Consider the following 18,406-nt stretch of genomic DNA (forward strand, 5'->3'; position numbering starts at 1 on the left):
ATTTGTGCTCTATAAATAAAATTGAATTGAAAAAAAAAAATAACAGGAAATAGACCTTCAAATAAGAATTCCATTGAGCTGACATGTGCACACAAGGAACACGCTGGAAAGGCTTAAGTTCACTGAAAAACATTTTATATACAGCACATTCACAGAACTCCGTTGCAGATTTGGCAGGTGATATGCTACAATATGATTTCCCAAAACATTATTCTATGATAGAACCTTGATATATGATCCAAAAAGCTTCATTAATTGTCCTCTGACTCATATGGAAACAGCTTAAGGGTTGTTTCACTGGCCATGCTTTTGAGAAGATTACATCTCCATAATCAATAAAAAGAAACTTAACCATCCATTGCAGAGTCCAAAGAAAAAACATCCGGGAATATAAAAAAAAAAAGAAAAAAAAGGAGAGAAAATAGCATAAAATCTCAGTTTACTGCACACAATTTGGAAGTTTTGACATTGTCCAGATGTGAGAGCGGTATCTTAGTCCAAAACATCTCTAACATGTCCTATATTAAACTGAATATAAGATCTACGATGCAGTTGAAAACAGCCTGCCCTGCTGATAAAAAAAAAAAAAAGCTAATAATCATGTGTCACATGGTGATCACCTGATAACCCTGACATTTCCCATTGTCACTGCGCTGATTGCCTGGAAGAGCTAAGCTGCAGCCTCTGGACTCATGGATCTGATCACCCGCTGACCTGGAAAGTGGAAGCATAAGATCTGCAACATCACATCGACCAGCAGACAACATGCTTCTTTGAAGTGGGAGTGGACCTAAATTGGATTATGCAGCATCTCAGAGGAGCAGCTCCCATATATTTGATTACACACGCCCCCCTGACCCAACACCCCCACGCCTACCTTCACAACTCACGACAGATAACATGGAGCTGTCCTTTGTGCAAGACTCTGGTACTGCACTTCCTAATGTGTGCCCATCTGCCAGCCTTTTACCTGATTACTTTAGGATACTGTAGCTCAGACAGGTCCAGCTCTGCCAGAGCAGCTGGGAGGCAAGAGAATGGCATTATTTTTGTTCGGGTGAACACAGGAAAGATAAGGACTAGATGACCTTTTTTTAATCTGTGAAAACAGCAATCCAAATAAAAACATTAAAAATATTTATATAGATACTGAAAATACAAATTTTATATTTTTAACATAATCATCAAACTGCAAAAATATGCACAGAGGACAATTTGCTCTCATTACTCAGACTAAAAGTTCCCAACACTGAATTTAAATCCTCCACACAAGCATGGCACACAGACCACCTTCTATTTCTGAGGAAAATAACATCCAGTCCTGGTTTAACGTGGGCTCATTATGGTGGAAGTGGGTTCCAGGGCCAGGAAGTTTCATTGCTTTCCAAATAAATCTTGCTAAACAGAGCTGCAGTCCAAATTCCTCATCTTGTGGAGTCCTTCCCAAGTCCTCACATTATGCAAAGGCTCTCAAAAAACAGCCGTTTAAAAAAAAAAAAAAATCACGTTGCATCCTTCCTTCGCTTAACGTAAGAAAACTGAGTAACATTAAGTAGCACAGACGCTTCAAAGAGATTTTTAAAATGCGTGGCAAAAAAAAGGGTCTTTCCTGACCAAGCATCTCATTTTCACCCTGCACAGGCCAGATCCCCTCCCTCAAATTCAAACCAGCTCATGAAAAATTATCAAAAGACTGAGGCCCATCAGCATTCCTCCAGTTTTACCAAGTGACACAGAGGGTTTTCATTAGCTCACTCACTGCTAGCAAATCTAAGACATCAACTCTGATTGTGTTCCATACAACTTGGCAGGCGAACAATCACAGGGTGCTGTGGGCGGGTCTGAGAGTCTGTGTGTGAGTCAAAATTACCAGTTCAACCCAAAGAGCAGAATGCCCCCTTTTTTTTTCTTATGCCATTCAGACAAAAAAGGCCGAGCCAACCACCCTGCTATTACGGACATGTGGCAATCAAAACGGGTTAGCCCAGTTCCAGCTCCTCAGCTGTGTGCAAGGAGGAACTTGTCACTGAGCATAAACAGCTCTCTTGGCTTAGTTCTCCAAGCTAAAATACCCCCAGTCCCACCCCATCTACCCCTCAACACCCCATCTCCTTGTGCTGTGTGGCGTCAGCTGCAATCAGCTCCAGATGTGGCCTGGCACCCCTCCAGTCACGGCATGGATGTGGTTTGAAGGTAGTTTCGAAACACCACCCACCAGTGGACCCAATGAAAGTTCCTCAGACTGCAGAGAGAGGTTTCTGCCATGGTTTGTATCTGTGTGGACTGCAGGAGCTCAGAAGTGCAGTAATACCCAGCACATCTGTGGAAGGCTGAGAGGAAAATGTATCTCATGTATGTGCATGTGTTACTTATTGTACTTGCTTTGAATAAGTAAGTATGTGAGATAATGGTCACAGAAGTATTTCCATCTGTTTCAGTATAAGGACATACTTCCATAGGTTTTTCACCTCTGGGCATCCTTCAGTCATGTGACCCGTGTCTGATTACTTAAAAATGGACACATAATCTCGATACAAAAAAAAGGAGCTAATAACTGCTATTTCTTTAAAAAAAAAAAAAAGTTTAACATGCTAAATCAGCAGCCCTTTAAGAATATGAGACACTCATCTGGTTTAATTTATTTCTGAAATCCCAAAACTATCAACTAACAACATCTCAGTGCAGAAAAGTGTTAATGCTTTGCACCAGAAGCAGTAGGTTCCACATACTTGGTGGTCAAATACAGTCTAGTAAAGTAGAAGCAGCTAACATCCCACTTTGGCTAAGGAGGTCAAGTGGGTCAGTCGGAAGAGACTGTGGTTCAAGCCCCAGCACCTCCAGCCCATGTGTGGAATTGTCCTTGGCAAGATACTGAACCTAAATTGCTCCTGATGCATCCAGTGTGTGAATAATAGTTAGAAAGCACTTTAAGACATAGAATAAAGTGCTGTATGAACGCAGCTTGTTGTAAACAACACTGAGTACTCAGAGGAGAAAAGTGCGATATAAATAGCAGTACATTTATCATTTCTAAGAATGCCAATGTTTAAAAAAAATAAATAAATACAATCACCAAAAAAGAAAGAAAAAATTAGAACCTGTTGCAATTGGTTCACTAATATATAATCAGTATGGCTGCATAAATATAAACTGGCTGGACACTTGTGAGATGCCCTACCATCAGCTGTAACAGATTTGTCTTTCTCACAGTTATGGTGTTTAGTTTTCCAGCAGTGTGCTGGGAGGATCGAATGAGGTCACTTTGTGTTTGTTGCCATCTAATTCAGATGGCGGCCCAGCAAAAGTGCCCGATTCTTTTAAGACCGCAGCTCCCTCTACTGTCAGAGTTCTTAAGTTCAGCAAAGCTCATTTTAGATAAATGCAACAGAAAACAGGCAAGATGTTGGCATCCGGTTTTAATACAAACACACACCATATGCTCAGCGGAAACAACTAATAAAATTGCAGTGAGTTCAAATCCTGATGTGGTGACTCCAATAGGTGACCATTCTGCAACATTCACGTGGGCTTCGTAAGATCCTTTGTGAGCTTTTAAAATGCTGCACTGCCTGCAGAGGTTCTATGCCATCACTGTTGTTGAAATTTATTCTGATAACACAAGTTTCCGCTCTTTCATTCTAACTTTAAAGAGAAATTCTTAGAAGCCCTCTGAACTGGCTTGTTGTCCTCGTCTTTCTGTCACTCAATTGGGTGCCTGCTCTCTTCTTGTACCAAACGTAGAAGTCAGTATGTAAATTTAATTCCACAAATGCACTTTAAAGCTTATAATGCACCATCAGTGATCTGAACATTCAGCCACCAACAGCACTTCAGCTGATAAGGTAGGCGTATTCGCTTGATTCTTGCCACTTCCCATTAGCAGCATCCGTTTCCTCACCAGCTCTGGGTTCTCAACTTTATACCACAGCCCCTCTTCCCAACATGAGTCCTGATGCTTGCTAAGGAAAATGTGAGAAATCATTTGTGTGGTTTTAGCAGCACAGCATGGCCCAGATGCAGTGCATCTGCCATCAACAGGGTGGTTTTAAGAGCTCCTGCAGGTCTCCCTGCTGTGCCAGCTGGTAGGGTAGCTGGAGCCTCTTGTTCATCTGGCTGCGGAGTGCTGGGCACTGCTCAACAAGCAGCTGACAGACCTCTCCATGACCCCGTTCTGCAGCCTGCTCAACCATGTAAGAGAGCAACAGATGCAGGCACAAGTTCAATGATTATGTCTCAGCTGAATGGTTGTGTTACTGCTGGAAATCCTGTACCTTATGTAAAGGGGATGCGCCGTCATCGTCACAGAGTGTTGGATCTGCTCTGTGTTGCAGGAGGACTCTCACCACATTCAGGTGACCGCAGTAAGCTGATCGATGGAGCGGCGTGGCACCGCCTGGTGTCTGCGGAGACGCGCAGGCACCGTTCTCGAGAAGAAACTTGCAGACAACAAGATGACCACTGCGACTTCCGTAGTGCTACAAGAAATACAGTAATAGTAAATGTTCACTTCAGATACACAAGCCCACGCTGTGATGCTCACAGCCACGTGTGTTTCCTGCAAACTCACCAGAGCTGTGTATCCAGCTGAGTCTCTCAAATTAGGGTCTGTCCCCTTCTGCACTAAGGACTTGACCCTCTCCAAGTCTCCATCCATTGCAGCAGACCAGATACCTGCACAGGACCAAGAGCAATCTACTTCACTGACACATGTTGCAAATGAGAGAAAAAAAAAGTATTATTTGGCTTATTCTACAACTTTGATAGTAGCGCGGTTTAAGTCAGCCACCACATACATGCCTGATATCTGAATGCAAACCTCGTTCAAAATCCATTTCATTCAGCGTCTGGTAAACACCAGTGGAGGAGACGGGATGAGAGCAGCACGAGCAATGCTGTCTGTCAGACATTTTCCTTTTAATTTTGAAAAACAGGATAAACAAGTTCCAAATCTACTCAAGCTGAACGCTAGTTTATATTTACAGAAACGCTGCCAAACATTGTTCTGTGGACAGGTCCACGGTTCTTCTTCTGCCTGCTGGACGACTTTGTGGCGCCTTACCACAACGAGCTGCAAAAATGCTGCTGAGAAACCAGTGAATTCTAGACCCGATATCAAGAAGGCATGCTACATTAAAACTGAGATACGAGCTGAAACAAAACGAATGGGTGGCGCTTTTTTTTTTTTTAAACATAAAACTGAAAAACTTAAGGACGGCTAAACGTTAGCACTACAATGCCCCACGCAGGAAACGTTATCTACGTGTAAACGCCTCACCCAATTACAGAGCTGTATACGGAAGGCCCCTTCAGGTGCTCTCTGATTTTGTAGCAATTCCTTGACGGATTTGTTTCGGCAAACAAGCGGCCGCCCTTAACTTTGAGCTACGGCGACATAATTAATATGAATGATGTACTGCTGCAGCGGAAGAACTGATCACATTTACGTTTACATCGTATAAAAACCTAGAAATTACGTATGCTACACACACACACACACAAAATATCAGCTCTATTTAATGTTTGATAATAGCACATATATAATATATGCATATGGTTCCCTTTATAGAAAAATAATAATTAGCTATATAAATATAAGATTAACACGCTCATGCTCAGCTGTGGCTATAATTATGCCTCCAAGTTACACTTACAAAGAATTTCTAATTTCCGCGATAGCTTTGAATGCATCTTTTGTCTCGTGTTGTTGTCTGATGCAGCAAGCTAGCCAGCTTCAATTGTTGCGGCAGGCAAAACGGGGGGTTAGCTGGGAAAGGGTGCGCTATTGTGGTATTATTTTAGCTTTACTGTACTTACAGCCATAAAAAATGAGAAGAGTCACGTTATTTGTTAACGGGACGTGTAAAAATGGCAAGGTGGGTACTAAGCGAGGCTGTTGAGTCAGTGTGAGAGCTTGGGCCGCAGAATGACTGGCTTTTTCCAATCAATGTGCTGAAAGTGTTTTATGATGATTACTGACTGCTGATACTCATCATGTACTCATATGAAAGCAGGGTTAACCTGTATTACTTTAAATAAACGATAAAGCTCAACCACCATTTACACTGCGGCTCATTAATGTCGTGTTAGGCTGGAGTAGTGACCCCGTTTTTGTTTTCAATCCGTAACCCATCGTTTTATCCCCTCTCGGTCTCTCTTCAGGTTGTAGCAGTGTACGGAACCTTGTCTGACTTACTATCTGTAGCAAGCAATAAGCTCGGAATCAAAGCCTCCTGTTTGTACAATGGAAAGGGTGGTCTCATTGACGATATTGCCCTCATAAGGTAACCTCAGCTGTAACACAACAAACATAAAGGTCTCTGCGTCTCCAGCATTGTGTCTGATGATGTGTCCCTCTGTGCCTCTCCCAGAGATGACGATGTGCTGTATGTGTCAGAAGGAGATCCTTTTATTGGTGAGTGCTGTCATGTCTCCTGCTGCAGTCTCCATCCACGGTCAGAGTGTCCAAAAAGTTTTCAATGCCTCTTATATCTTCCTTTGTGTAATCATCACAGACCCTCAAAATGAATCCAAGGTCACATCTGATCCACTGGTAGCACACACTGACTGGCTGACCCTTAATATTGGTGGGCGTCTTTTCACCACCACCAGGTATCTGTGGTTTAAATTCAGTTTTCATACCATAGCGTGTGTGTACGTTGTCGTTCATTTTCTCACTTTCCTGGTTGCTGAATGTGTCTTGTTTTGCGTTCAGGAGCACCTTGGTCAGCAAGGAGCCGGAGAGTATGCTCGCACACATGTTTCGAGAGAAGGGTACTAAGACCAGCTGATCACTAAGCATTTTTATTTTTATTTAGACATCTTATTGAGTGAGTTCTGTCAACCTCTGTTTGATTCAGACGTGTGGGGAAACAAACAGGACGAGCACGGGGCTTACCTTATTGACCGCAGCCCTGAATACTTTGAGCCTATTCTCAACTATTTGAGACATGGTCAACTCATAATCAATGAAGGCATAAATATACGAGGTAAGCTTTTTTTTTTAATTAATTAATTTGTTTTTGTTTTTTTTGTTTTTTTTTACCAGACCTAATTGGTGAGGTCTACCTGAATACAACCGGTTTAATGTCTAAAATGTAATAAAAGTAGGGTATGTAATAATTGTCTTCCAGGTGTCCTTGAGGAGGCTCGTTTCTTTGGAATTGAGCAGCTCGCTGAACAGCTGGAGGTAGCAATCAAGGTAGAGTGTAATGGGGAAGTCAAAAAACTAGTTTATAATAAAACTATGTTTCCAGAAAAGTTGGTTCACTGTAAAATGTAAATAAAAAAACAAAATAAAACAATTTGTAAATCATTTAAGTTATATTTAATAGAGAACAATACAAATACAACAAAACTGAAGAAATATTCTTCCTTGAAAAATATGTGTTCATTTTGAATTTGATGCCTGCAATGTAATTATAAAAAAAAAAAAAAAAAAAAAAGGGATTGGGCTTGTTTTTTGTTTTAATAACACTCTGGCAAAGCAATTGTTGTTCTTTTTGTTTAAATTCTTTATTTTTCATAATGCATGTTTTCAGTTTGTGTCAGCTTCACATTCAGATGCTCTGTAACCATGCTGGTACATAAAGAATATGGTTTACATTCTTACTTTAATAGGCTAAAAGAAAAAACATCAGGCAGAATGTGTTTATCATTCATCATTAATGGTGCCTTCACAGATGTGGTAGTTACCATGCCATGTCTGATAATGCACCACCCTGCCATCAGATGCCGACTTTCAGCTGTGTCCTGAATAAGCTGGATAGTCCTCCTTTTCAGGAAAGGAGGTGATACCTATGATTTCCAGCTTTCCACCCCAGTATTGACTGTCATTTGTGGATGTAGCTACAAACTGTGTTTACTTTCATTTGTTTTCAGAAGTTTTCCTGAGCCCATGCACTGATTTCCACTGCAGAATTATGTCTGTGTTTAATGCAGTGCTGCTTGAGGATCTAAACAACACAACCATGCAATATGAGTTATGGGCCTTGTCCATTGTGTACAGCGATCCCGCTGAATGGAAAAAAAAAAAAATGTTTGCCACAGATGACAACATTCTTACAAAATCGTTTGCAGTCATTTGGAACTCATTTAAGCCCCAAATTTATTTTACATAGCACCTCTTATTTGTTTTTTTGGGGGGAAACATGGCTGTTAATAATGTGGTCTCTCATTTGAATGCTTTCTTCCCAAACAGAACTCGCAGCCACCCGAGGATCACTCTCCCATTTCCCGCAAAGAGTTTGTCCGTTTTCTTTTGGCAACACCAACCAAGTCGGAGCTCCGCTGTCAGGTACGGCTAAATGAAAGTGTTTTAATGCACCCTCATCATCAGATCAATTTCATGCTTGACCCTTTTATTCTTAATGTTCCTAGGGACTTAATTTCAGTGGTGCTGATTTGTCCCGGCTTGATCTGCGCTACATCAATTTCAAGATGGCTAATCTCAGCCGCTGCAATCTGACACATGCCAACTTGTGCTGCTCCAATCTGGAGCGGGCTGATCTTTCTGGAGCCAACCTGGATGTAAGTGTGACAGCTCTGCTCTGTAAATGCCCTTTCTGTTAATTTTTTTTTAATCTTGGCCTTCTTGCTGATGCAAAAATGGACTTGGTGTATGAAGTTTTTTTTTTTGGTTTCTCTACACCTGCTGCCCCTGTCACCTGTGTAGAAAAAGGACCACTCTGTTCTTTAATATGTTATGGCACACACATCCTCCTCTCATATTCACCTCATTAAAAAAACAACAGGCAGATGTTTTCGCTCTGCAGACTTTCCATAAATATTTTGTAGGGTTTAGGTCAGACTATCATGAAAAGCGTTTGATCTTTGCTTTGCTGGTGGCAGGGTGCGAACTTACAAGGGGTGAAGATGCTGTGTTCCAATGCAGAGGGAGCGTCTCTGAAAGGATGCAATTTTGAAGATCCATCTGGACTGAAGGCCAATCTTGAAGGTAATCTGTACCAGTTTGCGATGAAAGAGGACATGGCCTTAGGCTGGTTTTCTTATTTTAACCGGATGTTTTTGTAATCAGGTGCTAACCTGAAAGGAGTTGACATGGAAGGAAGCCAAATGACCGGCATCAACCTGCGTGTGGCCACTCTCAAAAATGCAAAGCTGAAGAACTGTAACCTGCGGGGAGCCACTTTAGCAGGGACAGATCTCGAGGTAGGTTAAGGCCATCACAAAGGATTATCTTTGAAAGCACAAACTAAAGTGGACTCAGGTGGCAGGATTTGTTTATGGCATCAAAACCAGGGACAAAAATAATGACACTGCATATCTGAGTCAAATTCTAATATGTGGCACAAACTAAAATCTCAAATGTTATTTTTTAATTTTTTAAAAAAATGTTTACTAAAATTTAAAAACTTTCAGATTAACATATAAAAAAAAATTCAGACTTTATTTATCTGTCTTTGGCTATTTTTTTTTTTTAATGAATTTTGAAGATGCCAAACTATGTGCTTTTTGAATTATTGTGGTTTAATGCTGCAGATAAACCTCACATAAAGCACATTTGTAAATGATTAAACTTCTGATTAAAAGCTCCACTAGATTTACAAGAAACCATTGATTGATCCCAATCCACACAGTCATATCACCATAGGCCAAAGACGGTAAAGTCGCCAGCATCACTAAAGGGGCAGATTTCGCTGGCTCGCTGGCCGGGTCGCACCCCCAGGCTTGTGTGGTTGCACCGAGAGGGGGTTTGCCCTCATAGCTGAGAGGCTTGCTGTGTGAAATATTTGCAGACAGTGAAGTTAAGATAGGAACTACTGCTAAGTCCAGTTGATCTTGATTGCATCATTGCCTGCCTGGCTATTTTTGTATGCAGCTTTTTCCCATGCTGCATCACATGCACGTGATTTTTCACATTTTTTACGTGCCTGATCTTTTGCTAAAGTGGCCTTCTCATTGATGTCTAAGGAGCAGGGTCCCTAGACTTCAGGCTTTATCTTCCTGTGAAGTAGAGACAAAGCAATAAATGGAAATACAGGGCTCTTAAATGGAAAGCTCAGTTTGTGTTTGTTGGTCTGAAAAGTTAGTGTACTTCCAAATGGACTGTGCCTTGTGTTTTAAAGGAATAATCAGTGTAAATTGTGAAAATAAATTTCTCAGCGACTGACCAGCATAATGCTTTGGTGAGAATAAAACGCATACATTTCTTGCACCTCTATAACATTATATTTCTGCAGTCACATTGGAAATAGGGTTTTTTTTTCCCCCCCTGAAGTGCTTTTTTTTTCTCCTCCTGTCCAGAACTGTGATCTGTCTGGCTGTGATCTACAAGAAGCCAACCTGAGAGGGTCCAATGTAAAAGGAGCCATTTTTGAAGAGATGCTGACCCCTCTGCACATGTCACAGAGTGTCAGATAACTCAATACACACCTACAAATCCAGTGTGGGCCACAGCTTTCCCCAAGTTGTTCCTTTCAATCTCTCTTTACCTATCAGTGCACTACAGGTATAGGTATGCACACCCCTGCATTCCACCAATCTTATGTTAGCTTTAAATATATTGCACTAGAATTTATCCAGGGTTGTCTATGTATGTTTGTATGGTAGGATGTTTTAAGTGTTCAGCTACATATATCACCAAAAAAAGTAAAGTTCCTAGTGTGCGTAGATGTGTCTGGATGTAATCCAGTGACTATACTCATTTTGTTTCCATACTTGACATGTTAATAGGAGTCAAAATCAGCTTACCTTTGAGCAGTAAAGCGCAGAGCACTGAGCTTCACTGCATGCTGCTGTAGCAGAAATAGAAGGGGTTACTTATCAATAACTGTCAATATATATACATATTCCTCTTTAAGTATGTAACTTAATATTGCTGGATATAGAGCATAAAGGAAACAGTGCAAGCCAAAGCCATACACTAGCACAGTCTAACAGGCTGAAAGTGCTGTTAGAGCAACGTCAAACTATGCTACAGGCTCGTTTTAAACACAGCTTGGGTATGCAATACATGACATATAGCTGTGAGGTTTCTCCTTTTTTTTTTTTTTTTTTTTTTTTTTCCTCCCCAAAAGCTTTCCCTAGTTTTGTGCTCTGTGAATCTACCTCTTATTAACCTGAGGTGTGACTGCATGCATTCGAGTGTGGCACGGCTTATTGTAATGTTTATGTGCATCATCCATTATTTATCTGATTTCCACGACAGGAGGAGAATCTATTTTCACATTGTCAAAGTGAGGTTTGCCTGGAAATGTGCTCCATGTATTTATGTATGTCACTTAATCATGCTTTAAACTTGTTTGCACATGTATATGTTAACGTGTAATGTGGTATATCCTTTCACCAAAAAGGTTTGGTGCTTCTCTTATGTAATCTTGTGTAAATCCAGTGCTTCCAAAACTTCCCAAAAAGTCGTCCTTGGAGTACACAGGTGTTGTCAGCTGTTTCTAAATGGTGTCCGTTTGCATGTGAGAAAAGCTGTACTTGTCTTTGACCAGTTTTCAAGTTTCTCTGGCTGTAGCTCAAAAGCTGCTCCAATGCAATATTATTCACTCAATGAAGTGGAAGGTACCCAGCCTGTGAGAATGAATGATGAAGGCAATCATAATGTGTATTTCACCGTGAGTGTGAAAACCAACGGAAGAGCTATGGTTATTTATTTTAATACATCTCATTGAATGCTATATGGGGACAGGGGTTGATTTGTTTGAAGCAGGGAGTCGTATAGTTATCCCTGTCTATGATTATTGCACTCGACCATGGAAATATGTTTCCATAAATGACTGTTATAAATAAACTGCTATGAAGAAAAATCTTTGTCATCTCTTTTTCTTCCTCAGTTGCTTTGACTTAGTCCTTGAGTGACAGTTGAAGCTGTTCCTTCAGAACTGCCGCTTGTGCACATTCGAACGAGCATTTGTCATTCTTTGTTAGACATTTAGGCCAATGACTCAGCACAGCTGTCTCCAGCTTGGATGGTCATTAGTTGCACGTCTTTATGAGCAAAATGAATAATGTTCCTATTAGCCGAATAGTTCTATGCTAAGAAACACTCACTGGACACTTTATTAGTTACACCGCTTTTGTACCAGAACTGTGGTCATAAAGGGATTGACATGGTCAGCAACAATACTCAGGTAGGCTGGGGCATTTAAATGATCTTCAGTCAGTAAGCTAAAGGGCACAAAGTGTGCCATGAAAACCTCCACACCATTACAACACCAACCTTGAACTGTTGATTAAAGGCAGGATTGATCCATGCTTTCATTTTGCTTATGCCAAATTATGACCCTATCATCCAAATATTGTAACACAAAGTGAGACTCGTCACACCAACGTTTTTCATATCTTACACTGTCAAACTTTGGTGAGCCTGTGCGAATTGTTGCCTCAGTTTCTTCTTAGCTGACAGGAGCGGCAACTGGTGTGCTCTTCTGCTGCTGTAGCCCATCTGCTTCAAGCTTCTATGTGGTATACATTCAGAAATACCCTTCTGCATACTTTGGTTGTAATGAGTGGTTATTTGAGTTACTGTTCCCTTCCTATCAGTTCAAAGCAGTCTGGCCATTCTTCTCTGGTCTCTGGGATCAACAACATTTTCTCCCAGATAGCTGCTGCTCGCTGGATAGTTTGTCTTTTTCAGACCATTCTCTGTTAAACCAGAGATGGTTGTGTGGGAAAATCCCAGTAGATCAGCAGTGTCTTTACTCAGAGCAGCCCATCTGGCACCAACAACCTAACCAGTGCCAGTTACTGACATGTGACAGGTTGATTAGATATTTGCATTAATGAGCCGTTGAACAAATGTACCTAACAAAGTTTCTGGCGAGTATCGTGTTTTGCTGTATACCTGAGTTGTTTTGGGAAATCCACACTCAGTGCTGAGAACTAAAAGAAAAAAAAAATGTGGTGAAAAATATTCCAAAGCAACTCTGGAAAAAATGTCAAACATCATCTGAAGTCAATTCAGAGTACGTCATAAAATTATCAGAAACTGCAAATATCACGCAGCAGGTGTAATCTTTCAAACAGCTCCCTGGGTCGTCAGTGTCACCGAGTGTTGCTTAATCCCACTTTGTGACCCCCTGCAGTGAAGTGTCGGAGGAAACAAAGCATAGTTATATAAACCTTGGAAAATCATGTGCAGCAGGGTTCACGGGGACACTAGAAGAGATCCGAAGTTCCTGTCTGATGCACAGAAGGTAAAATCTTGTAGGGCTGAGAACCACAACAATATTTGGAGTTAAATAGAAAAAAAAAAAAAAGATTGTTAACATGCTTATGTGCACTGTGTGAAGCTTTTTCCTCAGAATGGCTGCAAAAATCTTGGCACTGTGGCTGCTGCTCGCAGGGACAGTGTTTCCTCAGGGCTGCTGTCAGCACTGGTCATACGGACTGAGCCCCGGAGGGAAGAGGGATCTGGACAACTTTTCAGACGCACTGGGCAATGTCAGTATTAGGCTAACAGATTTTCTTTCTTTATTTGTATATTATATTTCATTGTGATATTTTTTGTTGTTTCTTTTGCGGCAAAAGATGATTGAAGAGTTTCCACGCGTCGAGGCACCTTGTAGTGTTTTTGGTTGTGCAGAGGAATCACCTTTTGCCAAAATGTACAGAGCGAAAGGACTTCTTGTAAGTTTTTCTCATGTATTATTCAGCGTTCAGTTTCACTGATGCATCTATCATTGCTGTCAAAGGGCAGGCAGAGACTTGACCTCATAGTTCTTTTTTTTTTTTTCTTTTGTAAACAAATTCTCACTGATTTAATCTGTTGTTTTCTTTCAGGGGAGTGTGGCCGAAAGGGAAAATGGACACCGGACGTACAAAAAATGAATGTTTGATTATACAATAAATTTTTATACAAGCATATCACATTTTTTGTGATTATTGCATTTGTTTTAATTTCCAAAACATAGGTAAAAACTTTCAACTCTTTTAATTTGTTTTCTGATACATTTCTGTGCAATATGTTATGCAACACTCTTTTTTTTTTTTTTTTTTTTAAGATTGTCTCTGAGAACTCAAATCCCAGCAAACAGTATCTACATGCATTTAGACGGCTTGTTTGGTGTTTCTGCTTTTCAGTATTGCTGTGTAGAAGGTGACTACAAATGACACAATACAATTTTTTTTACATTAAAAAAACAACTTCAGAGCTAACTGGCTTTGTGTTAATGAAGGCATAATATCAAAAGCATTTTCTTTATTTGAATCCTTTTTACCAGCTGTGACTTAGTAGATGTGTGTAGTAGCAGATGCTGTGACTGGCTCCAACCCTCCTCTTTTCTTCTCATCATCTCCCTCCTTGATCCATCCAACCTTCCTCTCCAGCTTTCCCAGGGATCCGCTCTCCCTCTCTGCAGTCATCTGCCCTTCCTCTCATACATTTCTGTAACTTTCTCAACCATATTTTCTCTTTTTGCATCATCTTTCATTACATTTGCTAACTTTACTACTTGCGTTTAGTATTTAGCATCCCCTCTTTCATTTTCACCTCCTTCCACGGCCTCCTTGACTTTTCTCTCTCTTCCATCCAGCTGTCAATTTTTTTCTTACATTTTTTCTTTTACATCTTCACCCTTTTTATCCTCTATCAAGTTGTCATGGCCTCTGGCACCCCCTCTTCCTCTGAACCCTGCCTTCCTCTCCATTTCCTTCACACTTCCACTCCTCACCATTGTGCTCCATCAGCAATCTCCTTTTCATCCTCCCATGAGTCTTCACCTTCTTTATCTACCTTTTCTCTCATCCTGCTTCCTCATCTTCTATCCCAGAACCAACAGCTTGTCCTCTTCTCCCTTTCTGTCTCAGTCTTTTAGTCAGCTTCCATACTTTTTCTTCTCCACACTTCAGTTCCATCTTCTAATCATCCTCTTTCTTTTGTTCAGCTTCCTCTCTGCTCTTCTTCTCATACAATTTACATTCCTCTCCTCCATCCCCACCGCTCTCTCATCACCTTATCCTCTCTTTCATCTTCTTCTCCAGCTTCTTCTCTCTCTGTGTCCCACCCTCTCCCATTACCGTACTGTCTCCTAACATTTTCTTTGCACCTCCTCCCTTCCCCCCTTCTGCATTTATCTTCTTTGCTTCGGCTTCCCTCCTTTTCTATCCACTTTCATTCAGTTTTTGCTCCACCTTATATCCTACACACCTTCAGTCTTCCTGTCTTTCACTTTTCACTTTCACATCTTTTGTTTTTTTTTAACCTTTCTGTCCTAATTGTCTTACTTTTCCACTCAGCCTATTTTTCAATCTTTCATCAAGCCATCTAACAGATCTTCATCCATTTTCCTGTAGCCTGTCACTCCACTTGTTCAGTTTTCAACTCCACCTCTCTCTTGTCAGTCTTCGCTCTTCTTCTGGTTTGTCTTTATTCTTCCTGTATCTCTTCTCCACACTTCCTCTCACTTTGTCTTTAATTTTCTTTTATCTTCATTTAGGAGGAGGAGTTTACCCTTCCAACTATCTCCCTCTAGCTTCATCTCTGGTCTGTCTTCCTCATTGTCTACCCCTCTTATCCACATTCTTCTCTTTCCCACTGACTTCACCTTCATGCTTCTTCCATTTTGCCCACCCAGTTTCCCTTCATTTCTCCTGTTGCTACCCGTGATGGGTTTTTCCTCCTCCTCCTTATGCTTCTTCCTCTTCTTCTCCTTCTTCTTTCTTTATCTATGTTGCCATCATGTCTTCCATTGACGGGAAGCCCACCTTTTTCAAATTCTGCTATACTTCCTTTCCTTCCCGTACCTTCGTAGATGCTCCTATATTTTCCTATAGTCTTATACTTTCCTGCCCATTTCTTCCTTTTCTTTTCTCTCCATATCCAACCCTTTTCTCCACAATATTTTTCTTTTTTCTTTCTATATTTATTAATATTTCACACTTTCTATCCTCTCTCTATTATTCTTACTTCTTTGCTAATGAACCTTTACATCTATCTCTCAGAAACAGATATGCAAATCTAAATATCAATTAGACTGTATTGGTCATGCATGGGAGGAGGCTTCCTGTAAAATCCTTCTTCATCATTCCCTCTCCTTGCCCTTCCTTCATAATCCTTTATTTTTCTCACCACTGCCTCTTTCATTTTCCTTCCTCCTTTACCTTCCTTGTTTTTTTCTGTCCTCCATCGCTCTCTCTCTCACTCACTTGCCTTTTCACTATTCTTGCAATGCTGCTCCCACAAATGTGCTTCGCCTGTAAATTGCTTTGCTGTCACCCATCTGTCTGCTTCATCCCAAACATTGATGGGGTTTGAGTCTGGCGACTGTGCCGGTCTGCCGTCAACTGAATGCCTGCCATTATTTTTCTGTAGAATGAACCCAGACCAACCAGTCTGCCCTGTTGGCCTGTCTTTTTTGTCCAAATAATGCATCAGAGGGTGTGGTAGCACAGTTTGTTCCAACACTGCCTTTGAACATGGGTTTTGTTTAAGTATTAAACAAAAGTTGGTGCTCCTGTACTCCACTCATTACAACCAAATCCACTCAGCAGATGTGTGTGTCGGTCAATTAAAAATCAGGGGCGCATGCACTCTAAGAAAATGTTATTTTGTTTGAGTTTTGTAGTTTAAATCAATGTAAAAATATATTTTTAAAAAATGCTTCTTTTCTGCTCCAACGTCATCCACAAGTACCTTATGCAGTGTCTCCAGCCACCAGGGGGTGCGAGAAAACAACATGAAACTCCATCCTTACAGTTTTTGCTCTGGGTGTGATGTTTTTGTACCTGCCATGTTCATAAACTGAGCTGCAATTTAATAAAGTCTGCGTATCCTCTCTGAGGTTTTATGTGCTGTAAAGTTTTTTTTTGTTTGGTTTTTTTTTCCTGTACCAGATCGCGTCAAGAGCTCCGTTTATTGAAATGCACTGTACTTTACTGTGTTTGTTCAACAACAGAATCCAATTTACTGTATCGCAATAGCTCATTGCTTGCTTGGTGCATTGCATGTACACTCCACAATCTCCTCTGCATTATAAAAGCGCTTATTTATGGTTTGATAAGCACAATTATTCGACCCGGCCACATGTGTGCTTCGAATTTAAACAAACCGAATAAGAAATCGAAGTTTATTCATCATGGTGATTTGACAGTGATACAACAGCCTGTAATATCCTGCTGAAGAGCGAGTGGGGTTGCCACACTCTTATCGTCAGTGGAAAGTTTGTTTTTCACAGTGGTTCAATCTGTCCGTCACTCTGGTGTTACTCGGCAAACACACATGACAGAAAATCGTTTCCGTAGTTACTGATGAGATTGCAGCTACTTTCACTGAACATACAGTCGACACCACACGGACCAAGTATTGTCTTTTATTTAAAGGGGTTTGATAAGGTTCTGAATCTATGAAAAGCAACAGCACAGCAGGGCACGACATATCGACCCAAGATCAATTCCCTCATGTACAGTAACCACCCTCCATTTCAAATGTCAAACATCATGTACAAAAATAAACTTTATTTTTGCGGTTTTCCTAAAGAGGAACATCACAGCAGATTTCAAATCACTCTGATCAAGGAAATGGGCCCCTTGCTGGAGACGCAGACCCTGCTGAGCATGGACTCCCCCAGCTGTGAGGCCCACCAGGTTACTTCTAATTAGTCTCACTGAGACCAGCCTGAGAAAGGATGAACTAATAAAGGAGAACAGCGAACTTGAACCCTGGCAGACTCTGTAGACTTTGAAACCAGAGACCAAATTTTATGTGTCGTAGTCAAGAGAAAGCAAATTGCAAACAAATTACATGGAAATTCAGCATTTTAGGGAAAGTCTTGTTTTTACTTGCAGAGGGTTATCTGCTGTATCTTTACATAGAAACTGAAAAAAAAAAAAACAAATATCCACTATCCATGCAAATGTAATCTTTACACTTCAGGCAATCTTCATCAGGACCCAAATTTTCCTATTTTCAGTCTTTAAGCTATGAGGATCTGCAGGTGGCCTCATGTAGTCTGTTGGGAGTGCTTTCCCCAAGGTGCATTGTTCCCCCCAGGTGAATGCTTTGTGAACACACACCCTTCAGTCTTTTATAAATATCATCCTGTTTTTTGTTTGTTTGTTTTTTTTTAATATAAGCAAGGTTTCAAAAATAACAGAAAACAAACCAATCACTAATAACTGATCGGATTGTGAAGCAAAAAAGGGTGCTGAACTGGATGAGATTTTAAAGTGTGATTGGTTCTGTGGATAAACATAAACCATAAATCTGGGAACACGATCAAGCAAGCACGTATGTAGGTCTGGGGAACATTGGAAAGTCAGTTATTTCCATTACTGACTCTCTTATGTCTGTAACATACAAAGAAAATTTAAGCTACCATCAGTAAATGGTTAGCTTAGCTTTGCTTTAAAAAAAAAAAAAGCTGGTACTGCTCAGTCTAAAATTGAACAAAATCCACCTGTTAGCACTCGTACATTTGTGCAGTCAGTGTAAACAACAGCA

The 18,406-nt window shown here is 40.7% G+C and overlaps 3 protein-coding genes across 5 annotated transcripts; 2 read left to right on the forward strand and 1 right to left on the reverse strand.

The window, feature by feature from the left end:
- Nucleotides 1-2,601: 2,601 nt before the first annotated feature.
- On the reverse strand, nucleotides 2,602-5,246 carry ankrd39 (ankyrin repeat domain 39). 2 transcript variants are annotated; one of them, XM_030737651.1, is made up of 4 exons: nucleotides 4,817-5,246; nucleotides 4,568-4,671; nucleotides 4,272-4,475; nucleotides 2,602-4,178 (listed from the first exon to the last, which is right to left on the reverse strand). In XM_030737651.1, the coding sequence occupies exons 1-4, from the start codon at nucleotides 4,905-4,907 to the stop codon at nucleotides 4,032-4,034; spliced, it is 546 nt and encodes a 181-aa protein (XP_030593511.1). In that variant the 5' UTR covers nucleotides 4,908-5,246; the 3' UTR covers nucleotides 2,602-4,031. The 2 variants fall into 2 exon arrangements, with proteins under 2 accessions (XP_030593511.1, XP_030593512.1); XM_030737652.1 differs by having other exon boundaries at nucleotides 4,798-5,246.
- A 448-nt stretch (nucleotides 5,247-5,694) lies between these two features.
- On the forward strand, nucleotides 5,695-11,772 carry kctd9a (potassium channel tetramerization domain containing 9a). The gene is made up of 12 exons (XM_030737642.1): nucleotides 5,695-5,873; nucleotides 6,160-6,281; nucleotides 6,369-6,412; nucleotides 6,513-6,609; nucleotides 6,713-6,771; nucleotides 6,858-6,986; nucleotides 7,131-7,198; nucleotides 8,198-8,293; nucleotides 8,377-8,526; nucleotides 8,848-8,953; nucleotides 9,035-9,168; nucleotides 10,264-11,772. The coding sequence occupies exons 1-12, from the start codon at nucleotides 5,826-5,828 to the stop codon at nucleotides 10,378-10,380; spliced, it is 1,170 nt and encodes a 389-aa protein (XP_030593502.1). The 5' UTR covers nucleotides 5,695-5,825; the 3' UTR covers nucleotides 10,381-11,772.
- A 1,375-nt stretch (nucleotides 11,773-13,147) lies between these two features.
- LOC115785793 (progonadoliberin-1) lies at nucleotides 13,148-13,797 on the forward strand. Of its 2 annotated transcripts, none has more exons than XM_030737655.1 (4): nucleotides 13,148-13,163; nucleotides 13,260-13,410; nucleotides 13,498-13,596; nucleotides 13,750-13,797. In XM_030737655.1, exons 1-4 carry the CDS (start codon nucleotides 13,153-13,155, stop codon nucleotides 13,795-13,797), a joined length of 309 nt encoding a protein of 102 aa, XP_030593515.1. In that variant the 5' UTR covers nucleotides 13,148-13,152. The 2 variants fall into 2 exon arrangements, with proteins under 2 accessions (XP_030593515.1, XP_030593516.1); XM_030737656.1 differs by having other exon boundaries at nucleotides 13,153-13,163; nucleotides 13,272-13,410.
- The last annotated feature ends 4,609 nt before the right edge of the window (nucleotides 13,798-18,406 follow it).

This window comes from Archocentrus centrarchus, chromosome 9, assembly GCF_007364275.1.
Source record: "Archocentrus centrarchus isolate MPI-CPG fArcCen1 chromosome 9, fArcCen1, whole genome shotgun sequence".
Classification (NCBI taxonomy): domain Eukaryota; kingdom Metazoa; phylum Chordata; class Actinopteri; order Cichliformes; family Cichlidae; genus Archocentrus; species Archocentrus centrarchus.